Source organism: Sinocyclocheilus rhinocerous, unplaced genomic scaffold (genome assembly GCF_001515625.1).
Source record: "Sinocyclocheilus rhinocerous isolate Xijiao unplaced genomic scaffold, SAMN03320098_v1.1 scaffold873, whole genome shotgun sequence".
NCBI lineage: Eukaryota > Metazoa > Chordata > Actinopteri > Cypriniformes > Cyprinidae > Sinocyclocheilus > Sinocyclocheilus rhinocerous.
Window position 1 is genome coordinate 445973 of NW_015655580.1, and position 12411 is coordinate 458383.

The window sequence follows — 12411 nt, forward strand, 5'->3', positions numbered from 1 at the left end:
ATAATGAACCCACTGGGCTTGTGAACCCTTAGACTCACGCGTGCACATGCACATGGATGAATAAAACAAAAGTAGGTCAGTACACTTAAATCAAAACGCGATATATATACTATATACGATATATATACTAGTGTCTGTGAATATTTAGCTGCAAAATACTATTTAAATATGAATCCTGCATGTTCTGCATGTCTCTGTGTGAATGAATAGCACAGACGCATGAATATAATCGCTAGAACTGCTTTGAGAGTCATTTCATGAGCATTTTACCGTTTATAATTATAGTTATATCATATAGTTATAGAAACACAAAGGTCTTCACAGCAACCCGTCAAAATAAAAGTTTGGTTTAACTTGAAGAAACTGTGTCAGAAATATATTACTTAATGTAATGACAATACTACTACTACTAATAAAACTATTAAAAGTCTAATTATTTACCAGAATTTATTTAGAAGAAAAATGTAAATAAAAAAAATAAAAAAATAAAAACACATTTTTTTAATAAAATCAATTAATTAGAGATGCTTTTAAATATTAAAATTTAATGAAACCATTAAAATGGAATGCAGAAAATTAATGGAAAACACAGAATTTGGTAATAATAAAACTGAATTAGAGAAAGGCCTTAAATAGGGCCATAGGGCCTTTAAAAAAAATTTTTTTTGTTAAACTTTTAATAAAGTGCAGTTAAATTGTGTATGTTTCATGATTTCAATTAATTAGACCTGTTTTTTGATTAATAAAATTTCATTTAACCATTAAAACAGAGCATATATATTACTTTTAAATGGAAAAAATTTAAATGGAAAAAACATAATTTGGGAAAAAATAAAACAGATTTCATAGGGCCCGACATACAGACTTACCCTAGCTGAGAGCAGTTGCTGGCGGTCTTGGCCAGTTTGGTCATTGATCTTGAATACGCCTCCTCTATGGTGGCTCTGTGACAAAAGGTGAGAAAACCATATGTGAATAATCAATCAAACCCAAATAATGACAGGCCATCTAATGCTGATTATTATTTAGAATAAAAAATCCTTTATACAACATTTTGATTTTACTTTCACAAACATTTACACATACTTGCAAACAACAGTAACAACCATTTTTTTTAAAAATAGGGGAAAAAATTAATTTAAAAGAATGATTTAAAAGAAAAGTGGTGTTACTCCATGCAAGTTGTGCAAATGACACTGATAACATCTACATATAAGGCAAACAAAGACCTTTGTTTGAAATTAGTTTAGTAATTGTGCCTTCACATGAATTTGACAAAACTAAAAAGATTTTTACATTTTTACAACAAGCAGAAGGAAAAGCAGTACGAGCTCAGCAAACATGTGAACCCATTTAGTACCGTTTAAAAAGTCTGAGTAAGTCTGAGTTAAACGTTTGCGATATCTGAGAGAAGCCCGTGGTGTTTTGGTCACTATGTAATCCCCAAATTGTCACTTGTGTCATTTCACAGTTCGGTTGATTTAATTATTATTCTAAAATGTGAAAAAGGGTAAAAACAAAAAGGGTGTCCAAAAATTTGATTGGTAGTGTATCCCTAAGGTCACTTGCCCAGAGTCATTTGAAAATCTATTGCTATGGTCTTCTTTTTCTGTCAAAAGAGAAAGATCTATAATAGTAAATTAGCCTGAGCGCTGTTTCACCCTGATAGAGACAATGTCACGCTGTGTCCAGAAGGGGGAGACAGACACGCTCCATTTGTGGCCAAACCACTCATCATCCTCTGAAAAAGATTTCACAATACAATTGCCAAAAGAACATAAATCAAGACTAAGAACTTGTTAAAATGACACAAATAGCATTTCCAATGGCTTGGTATTATGAATCTGCTAAATTCCTCTGTCAGTCACAGAGCTCATGAGATGGTTTAAAACCTCTGCACATTTTAAATCTTTCAAAGTGAATTCTTTCCATTCGTTTAACACAGCATTGATTGACCGTTAAAGCAGGTGAAATGTGTGACGGATGGTGAGGCTTATGGAGGAATTGCAACATTCCTGAAAACATTTGGAAGGTTTTAAGAGAAAAGTTTAAAATAGTTTCCTCTGGAATAGCTGTACTCCCTTGACAGATGTCTTGATGGTGTGAGACAAAGCAAGATTTCTAGCAGAGCTTCAACGCTTGCAAAGGTGAATGATCTGACAGAACTGTGCATGTTTTTTGGATTACAAGAAGATCTCAAAAAGTGTTACTGACATTTTGCAGGTGATGAGATTAGATCAGGTTTGATGTGGTTTCTGCTGTTTAGTCCACAAAAATATTTTCTTGTAAAGATTCAGAACTAGTGGCCAACAGATTTCATAATACTTCACTTATATACGCTTTTATTTTATTAACACTGAATTATTTTATATTTTCAGCTTTTAAAGTTTTTTAATTTTAGTAATTTTGTTGTGCGGTTTGTAATTTTTATAAGGTTTTTAGTAACAGTTTTAGTAGTACTTCGGCTTAAACTTATTTTATTACGGTTAGCCAAATTGTTTAATTATTTTTAAGTTTAAGTTTTCCAAGTAATATTTATATTTTATCTATAGCTTTATTTCAATAAATAATAACAATTTAAGTTTCAGTTAACACAAACAACACTGCTAACATACAATTTTTAGGAAGGATGACTGTCTGCGTTATGACAGGCTGTCATGAATACAGTGTAACACTCTGAGGTAACTCCCGTCATCCCCTTAAAAACAACAAGAACAACAACAACTAAACACACACACACGCAGACGCAGAGGCACACGCACACGCACAGACAGACAGACATACAAACACACACACACACGTTTGTTTTTGTGAATTGTGGGGACATTCCATGTTTTACCTTTCTCTGATGAAATCTGATAGCTCCTTGCTGGATATCTGGCCATGTTTCATGTTGTGGTACAGTACATCAAATCCATTGTTTTTATCGCCCTGCCAAAGAAAGCATACAAATTAATTAAAAACTACATTTGAGCCACATCACTACATGTTTTCCCTAAAAAAGGGAAACAGCAAGAAGTTAAGAATTGCATGTCAAGGATTGAACTGCACGTCATCACTAGTGCAAACATTTGTTTACCACTTTTGGTTTCTCAACAATCATTGCTGTCATGGCCTGAATGGCATCTAGCTGACTCCTTAAAGCAGACTGGTCCATCATGTTCATCCGCGACATACTTTCGTATCTTTGCCCGTAAGTCAGTGCTGTAAGCTTGGTCTGAATTGTGTAAAGGGTTTCATAGTAACCATGGTTGCAATGCTACAAGTGTCCGATATCAGCGTTTTAAAAATGCAAGCACTAAACTAATGCATAATTCAGATCTGAAAAGAAGCCTGACATCTCCTCTAATTTTAGAATGACAGAAACACACATATTTTAATGCCAGGCATGCATATAGACATCTGCTTTATGTACATGCATTAGAAGAGAGAGTGCTTATAAATGCAATACAAACACACACATGTACTATGGTGTGCCAAGGGTGTTACCTCTTCCTCCACAGGTTTTTTTTTTTACGGTCATCAAATTTTGGCTGACGACTAATGGATACAACTAGTTTTAAATATTTACAAATGCTTGGTCCTTCTATGTCATTTTTTTGGGAAAAACGTGATTGGAGTTTAAAGTGCATGTCGGTCATTTCATATTAATATGAATAATAATAAGGCTGTGTTTGCTCAGCACATCTGCTCTTACTGACTATAAATACAGCTGTTATCCATGCCAGCATGGTACAACAGATATAATCAATCATATGCTCTCCAAAGCTTTTTACCCAAGCAAATCATTTACAGTTAATACATCAGATTAATGAACCAAACCAAAACAAGCTCAATTGTAAGCTATTTTATTAGCATTTCTCAAAAGCCAACTGTGAAAATACAGAAATCTGGCACACAACAAGAGTTCAACCAGTGATTCAAAGAGAAGCACAAGAAGAAGAAAAAAAAAACATCTATCCATAATCATTGTAGCCATGCACTAGCATTCAAAAGTGTGAGATTTTTTTTTTTTAATGTTTTTGAAAGAAGTCTCTTACACTCACTAAAGCTGCATTTATTTGTTTAAAAAGACAGTAAACACAGTAGTAATAATAATGTAAAATGTAATTTATTCCTGTGATGGCAAAGCTGAATTTTCAGCATCATTACTCCAGTCTTACATGCCACATGATCCTTCAGAAATCACTCTAATATGCTGATTTGCTGATATTGATTATTATCATCAATGCTGAAAATGGTTGTGCTGCTTAATAATTTGATGAAACTGAAATACATTTTCTTTTCAGGGTTCTTTGATTAATTCTAAAGTTCAAAAGAATAGCATCTATTTGAAATAAAAATCTAGTGTAACATTAGAAATGTCTTTACTGACACTTTTGAACAATTTAATGTATACAAAAATATTAATGTTTAAAAAAAATTGAATTTTACTCAATCGAAACTTGTAAAAGGTAGTAAAACTTGTAAAAGGTAGTAAAACTTATAAAAGGTATTTCAGAGAAAAGCATGTTAAATTGATATGATCACTACCTATGCAAAAATACATGAACATAAACCAATATAAGGAAGGATGAAGCTCTGCTCTCATGTTTATACTGTGTAACTTCCACATCAGCTTTTGTGGACACAGCAAATATCACGCAGTGTGTTTCCTGTAGCTCAAAGACAACAGAGATCTGTGTGAGATTGTAAGACTGCGTGTGTATGTGTGTTGAAAGAACAGCCACAGGAAAGCCAAGCGCTACAGAAGTGACCGAGGAACGCAGTGATATTTAAAAATACAATAGGAAAACAACAACAAACTCAGGAAAATGCTTTGGCCGTCTGCTCATTGAATACTAGCACACCAAAATACCAGTTTGTTCTGTGATTGGTTCACGTAGCTCACATGACTTTTTTTGAGCCTAAACTTTAAACACAATGTAGTAATAAACTCTCAACTGCATTTTAATTTCACTTTATTTTGTTCCCTTACAGCCTTTTCAATCTTTTACACTTAACTCATTTTAAATCATGAGTAAAGTCTAGTTTCACCATTAGGTTAAGCAACGTTTCACACTTGTAATGTGAAATGTAAACAGCGTAAAAAACAATGACATTCCAGAATGCTACAGCAGGATGTTTAGCAATAGACAACCAATCATAAACTGCTTCAAAGTCACAGAAAATGTCATATTCTAGTACAAACAATGATCACATTTACTCTCTGAAAAACAAATAGCCCATAATGACATCGCCAAAACTATGTCAAATATCTGTGACCTGTTATAATTCCATGACGTTAGCAAAAGAGAAGTTCAGAGAAGTACGATAAACCAGACAAACAGCAGTTGAGGAACAAAACACGCAGTTTGAAGTTGCTAATTTGAGCGCAGGAAAATGTTCACTGACTCTGATGTTGTGTGTTATGCCTTCCTGTATGCTTGTGTTTCTGTGAGGGGGTTTAAACCACAATTTGGCTCAGGTCAAACCAAACAGAATTCATATTTAAAGCCAAAACACACAAGACAAGACATGAAGGTACAAATGTGTGTGTTTAAGTTGAATGTGCTTGTTCATGCAGCAGGGCTCACAAACTGGGTGAGGTTCCCAATACAGAGACTATATGCAAAGACCCTGAATGCAAACCCACACACACACACACACACACACACACACACACACACAGTTTACTTAGCTATCCAAATGAGGACATTCCATTGACTTCTGTTTTTATATACAGCTAGTTATGAATACAATAACATAACCCACACCCTAAACCTAACCCTAACAGAAAACTTTCTGCATTTTCAGAATTTTAAAAAGAGTTTTGTTTCTTTTCATTTCTTTTCTTAAACACAATTTTTATAAATTAGGACGCCTTCAAAATAGGTTTTGTCAGATTTAGCTCACTTCTGGGTACAGATTTGACCCCAAAAATATGGTAAAGTAGGTACACGTACACACACACACTTCTCCTTTCCTGGAAGCTCAAATCAAGAATGCCTACTTGGAAATGTTGTTACATTTTAAAAATAATCCACCTTCATAAATCTACTCTCGCATGGTCTTCTGCTTATTCCTCTACTTCAGTCTAGCAGCACATTCACCTGGAGAAATTCATAACAAATCCTCCAAATCTGCTATCTGGGACCCTATTTTTGTATTTCCATATAAATCCATCATGTCAACCAAAATATTCCTTTGGTAGTAGTCCCATCAGGCCACTGCAAAACTTAAATTTATATCTTTTCCTTCTTGCTTATGCATTATATTAATTTTCTCTGATATTACACATTGTAAAGTTTGTGTGATACTGCAGAGACAACAAAGATGTATTATTTTACTAGCAAAATATGTTGTCGTTTAAAAATTCCATGGCCCTTATTATTTATTTTATTTATTTATTTATTTTTGTTTATTAGAAATACAGTGGTACTTAAAAAATGCGCATATGCAAATGCAAAAAACAAACAATCAATCAAACCAAAAATACGTAATTCTTTATATCATTTGCACAAATTTAGGCACCATCTCAGAGTTCTGCAATCTATCATGCTTTACCCTTACAATACACTCCGTCCCCTAAACACAGCTTTAAATGTATTTGCTTTTGCAAGTGAGATAACAACACACAGTCTGGGAAAGTTAACTGCCTGGTTTAATGCATGGTTTAGTCCACAGCCATCTGCTGAACCTAACCCATGAAGGTTTAATAAACATTACAAAGCATGCTAAATTTGGCATAGCTGACACAGTCTGGCTTCTCATTTGAATCAGTTCAACAGAGCAGAGAGATCTGAATTGTGATTACATTAGTATGCATTACATGCATCTTGAGTGATGAAGACTAGGAAAAAAAACAACTTCACTCACAGTGCCAAATAAAATCATCTTCCTAACAGAGAGACAGTTTTTTTAAAGGCTCAAATAATTTGTTATTATTTAAGTATTTAATACTATAATAGATTATATAATATGACTTTTATCTTATATTAAAAATGATCATATCTAACATTATCGAATATAATAAAGATCTTCTTTCACAAATACTTTGGAGCAAAGTAACAATATAAGAATTATCAGTCTCAGATAATAGCAATTTTGCAAAGCATAAATCCAATGCACAGTTGCACCTGTTAAAAATTACCTTGTACATGGACGATTACTCAATAATAAACAAATAAACAATAGATAAACAAATCAGTAAATAGCTGTTCATAACCTAAATGCAGACAAAGCAAACATAACTTCAGTGAATTCATTTACAATCACTTACAGTACCTCCGCTACTGAAAACACTGCCATTCTGAGAGCAAACACATGTCAACAATGAGCAGAGCAAAACATCTAGACATCAACAGTGTCAAAGTTCAGCTGAATCCCTTTCACCCCAGCTCTGAGTCCCTCACATGACCTTCTGAACTCCCCCTGTTTAAGCAGGGTGATCTGCCTCCGTGCTCGGGACATCTGTCCTACAGACACACAGCATTGTGGATCAATAGAAATGCACCACATTCAAATGCACTGAAAGACAAAGACGTCCAGTGACAACATATTTGTTAAAAAGGGAGTATATTAAAATGTTTTTTTTAACCATTCAATGTCCTGTCCTGCAAGACAGAACAAATAAGAAGCTTTAGCACTCTACAGTTAAATGGTTGATTCACCCAAATACAGCAACGCAACTACCACCCAGAAAGATAGTAAGGACATCGTTAAAATAGTCCATGTGACATCAGTGATTCAACCTTTATTTACCAGTGATTAATTTTATGAAGCTACAAGAATACTTTTTGTGTGCAAAGAAAATAAAAATAACGACTTCAATCAACAATTTCTTCTCTATTGTGTCAGTCTTCGCAAGCAGAGAAATGCACACGCATGCGTCATGGTACTTTCATGAACGTGCGTCGAAGACTGACATGGAAGAGAAGAAATTGTTGATTTAAGTCGTTATTTTTATTTTCTTTGCACACAAAAAGTATTCTTGTAGCTTCATAAAATTACAGTTGAACCACTAAGGTCACATGATGGACTATTTTAATGATGTCCTTACTGCGTTTCTGGGCCTTGAACGTGTCAGTTCCGTTGCTGTCTATGCAGGGTCAGAAAGCTCTCGGATTTCATCAAAAATATCTTAATTTGTGTTCCGAAGATGAACGAAGGCCTTACGGGTTTGGAACGACATGAGGGTGAGTAATTAATGACAGAATTTTAATTTTTGGGTGAACTGTCCCTGCAAACTGAAATGCATGAAATGGAAATTCACCCAGTCTGTTTTCTAAATACATTATTTTTATTTAACTTTTTTTTTTATTTAACCTTGTAATGTTTAATCAAATCCTAGTCTTCTGTGAAAACGACAGACTTCTCTCTGGTGACTTATGCCAGATTTATCCAATCATTAGTCTGCTTACACCAATTCTTCCACAATTGATTGCATCCATTTGAGCACAATGCATAGAATCAAATCAAGTTTTTTTGTTGTTGTTTTTTTTTTTTGATAATCTGTTACAAACAAGCAAGCATGTAATTGCATACCATGAATACTGTTGACTGTATGACAAATTGCTTAAGGCGCTCCTCATTTGTAAGTGGCTTTGGATAAAAGTGTCTGCTAAATGAATAAATGTAAATGTAGTCGGAAAATGACATGCATGTGAATATGATCAATAACAGTTTTGACATTTTACACATATGATTAACATAACCACACATTTAAAAACATAAAGAGCTCTCATCAAGATAGACACCTAGAAACTAAAATGGAACATCTGCAGTATGACTCAACCAGATATTAATTTCCGTAAGCAGGTGTCTTCTGACTGTAACAAGTCTGAACATCCACCAACAGAGGAGAATGTGAAATATCAGCAAAGGTCAAAAGCTCTCTAGAATATTCACATGGTGCTACAGCAAGAGAGGAAACCTGTGGTTAGATGTGTTTGACTGCAGGAAACGAGACTAAGAGGTTTCCTTCAAACACCCCTTTGTTGTGGGAGGTTTAGGGTAAGCTGTCACACCTGCGGGCGTCAGGCACTGGAGGGCAGAGAAGATTGATTTCAAGAGATGATCACGTCATGGCAGATAAATATCAAGACTACTTTGACAGTCTGACCTTCCCTGCATTACTTTCTTGAGCTTGACAGCTTCCTTGAAGAAGTGTGGCTCTCTGTGTGAGGGGTATATGTGTGTATGTCTGTCTGTGCCCTGCATTACAAGCACACAGCTGATCATAGGCGTCCCTGTTTCACTGAGCCCTCAACACAAAGACCTGATTGAGAACAAGACTCCACAGCTCCGCAATCCCTCATCTCTCTCCCCCCATCTCCTGTTTTGACAGTCACGGCTTCCAACTGCACACTTTCTCACCCGGCTCAGCTCAACATTTCTGCCAGTCAGATGCTGTTTAATGGTTAAACTATGGTCATATACTGCACATGACAACAGAGGAATCTTCCGGGATGCTTTAAGACTTTCAGGCTTTATCTGTTCTGTCACTAAATGAATTAACACTAATGACTTCAAAAATCCTCAATAACTTCTGTAGTACAATGAGGAAATAGTCATTATTTGAAAAACGACTTGAATCCTGATGTCTGGAATGTAAGCGATAATAAAGATAGACTGTGCATGAACACACCTGAAAGCATACGCCTTCATTCTACTTAAAGTGATAATGCACTTGAAAATGAAAATTCCATTATCATGTTACTCACTTTTTGCTGAACACAAAAGAAGATATTTTGAAGAATGCTGGTAACCAAACCATTTTGGTGTCCAATGACTTCCATTGTATGGACATTTATGTGCCAAAGCAGATGAAAAGTCATATAGGTTTGGAATGGCATGAGGATGAGTAAAGTATGACAGAAAGCTCCTTTTTTGGCTGACTATACCTTTAACATCACTATTTGCCTTGTATTAAAATGAAGTCACACCGGTTTGGAACGACATGAGGGTGAATAAGTGTTGACAGAATTTTTCAAGTCTCTCTAAGAAGCAACTATGTCTAGTAAGGAGGTATGTTTTGAGGTACAACTGAGAATAAAACGACAAACGGGAATATGAAATCACACTGTGAACAGCTTAAGCACTCAAAGCCTATAGTAAAGTCAGGACAGTACAAACCATAACCAAAGTAATTAAAATGAAAAAGATCACCATACTATGGAAGAGAAGGGGGTAATTATTACATGGCTCACATATGAATAATCATACAATCATATAACGTAAACAACTTTATTAGACATTCTGGCCTCCGGTCTAACTTCATTACGGAAGAACTACAGCAGGATAGCATTGTGATTGACAGCCGTAACATCCAATGTTGTTGCAGAATAGGATCATTAACGTTCCAAGACGTTGATCGACAGCCAATCAGATTGAACGGAGGTGGAACGTAGTTGGCTGTCCGTGTCAGATGGATGTAATGAGGCCCAATCCCCGGTCTAGCTGGACGGCATTCTCCGACAAAAGTGAGGGGGCAACAGGCCAGTAGGCTCTCGTGCTTGCCTCGACCATGTTTTACCGGTATTATCACAGCAACGGCCGGCGTGAATCAAAACATGAAGAATAGCCCCAGAAATCGAGCGTATCGTACCAATTTAAAGAATGACAGACGAGTAGAGCCGAGTTGTCTTTAACCTGCATAGCCAAAAAAGAGCAAAGCATAAGCAACCTACCCAGAAATTTTCCAGGAAATAGGGCGTTATCATCTTGCTGTCCTCCCTTCTTCACAGCGGCGCTTCTCTTAATTTGAATTGCTTCAGTTGGCAGTTAATCCACCGTCCTCCCCCCGATGTTGTTGTGTCTGGTGGTTTTTCTTTTTTCCTGCTCTTCTGCTGGCTTTTCCTCCCTCTCTGAACACGACTCCACCTCCTCACTTGCTTTTCACTCCCTCCACTTGTTCAGTACTTCATGAAGGTAATTATTATGAAGAAACAGTGACGCCAGTGGCGGTTTCAGGAATTGCCACAATTCCCATGATGCTCGTCTAATATACTTGTCCCACTGTACAACTCAGTTCCTTAATAGCTCAGTTGATAAAAAAAAAAAAAACCTCGGTTGATATTATTATATAAGAGATGTTATTGAAAGACCAAAGTGTAATGAGCTACTGTTCTTGGAAACTAAGTATCATTTAAAAAAAATTAATTGTGTAACAGGTAGCCTACATATTTCTCGGTCTTAAAGAAAAAAAAATTTCTTTACATTTATTTTTCAGTCAGAAGAATCTCCGACCTCTCTTATTGGTTACAAATGTAAAACAGCTGGAATGTGACAGACAAACTGAAGAAACTAAAAACACTTTGCAGAAATACACCAGCACAACACAGACTCACAAACACCTGACAGTATCCCGTGGTGTTCAGATTTCAAAATCTTCTTACAGCCTTGAAGGTTTGACCTCTCAGCTGCTTCGGTTTGAATCCATAACTTACACTTGAAAGAACCATTTCACTGGCTTCCAGATGAGTATGAACATCAGTCTTGTCTGTCTGAGATAGCAACTTTGAAGCGCAAAGTTTTTAATACCTAAATCTTCACACTCTGGGATACATTCAGGCATTTTAAGGCTTGCTACTATTCACATGAGGGACACAAATACTGCCTCCACGAGCACTGAACCGTCCAGGAATATACACAACACAACATGAGACGTTCATGCAGGAGGAAACGAAACTAAATAAAACAAGTCACAAAAGCAATACGTGGATGGAAAACACGTCACCTATTATGTATGTGTGGAAAAAATGCATTATTAAAACTAGTCTGTATGAGGGGTGCTAGAAAAACAGATTGCTCATTGGGCCACCAACATGCACAAAATCAAACAACTAAACATCCAGATTAACCCGATCAGTCAAAAAAGATATCACAAGCATCTTCAAAATCATGCTCTGAGCAAACGAAGCAAAAAGAAATTGCAGAGGTCTCAAAAACGAACAAAATGTGTGTTTAGGGTTCACTCGTTTGGATCCATGTCAAGCACGCTGGAAATCAGAAAGTGAGACTGAGGAACATTAAAGCCTCCTACAGAGCAATCAGACATTCAGATGTTTCAGATATCTTCACTGTGTTAATATGGAGTCTTCCCTCTCGCTTTGTGCATGCTAACTTAATTTACCAAGATGAATTTAGAAAAAATGTAAAAAATTAAATTATGCAGTCATTCGGGTTTTTATTCCTTCATCTTTGCAGATGAAAACCCTTCACTATCAATGATATGAGAGGACTTACATTTCTAGAGTTACGCTGTGTTACCTTTTAGACGGAGCCCCTAAAATATGGTACGTTTTTAGCATTTACTGTCTTTAAATGTTTACCGTCTACTGCTGTGCATAACTGGCACACAAAACACGGTCTGCACACTTTCATGCAGTCGAGCTATACCCTACATCACCCCATGCATAGGACTTACGC

At 35.9% G+C, this 12411-nt stretch overlaps 1 protein-coding gene across 4 annotated transcripts in view; it reads right to left on the reverse strand.

Moving 5' to 3' along the window:
• fcho2 (FCH and mu domain containing endocytic adaptor 2) overlaps nucleotides 1-10920 on the reverse strand; it is a 39115-nt gene extending 28195 nt beyond the window's left edge. For 2 of the 4 annotated variants that reach the window (XM_016525836.1, XM_016525835.1), the window contains exons 1-3: nucleotides 10671-10920; nucleotides 2840-2931; nucleotides 870-944 (exon numbers count right to left, since the gene is read on the reverse strand). In XM_016525836.1, the coding sequence (XP_016381322.1) occupies nucleotides 870-944; nucleotides 2840-2931; nucleotides 10671-10703 (200 nt within the window). In that variant the 5' untranslated portion in view covers nucleotides 10704-10920. The remainder of the gene's footprint in view (nucleotides 1-869; nucleotides 945-2839; nucleotides 2932-10670) is intronic. The other 2 variants (XM_016525838.1, XM_016525837.1) reach the window with 1 other exon arrangement.
• Between the last annotated feature and the right edge of the window lie 1491 nt (nucleotides 10921-12411).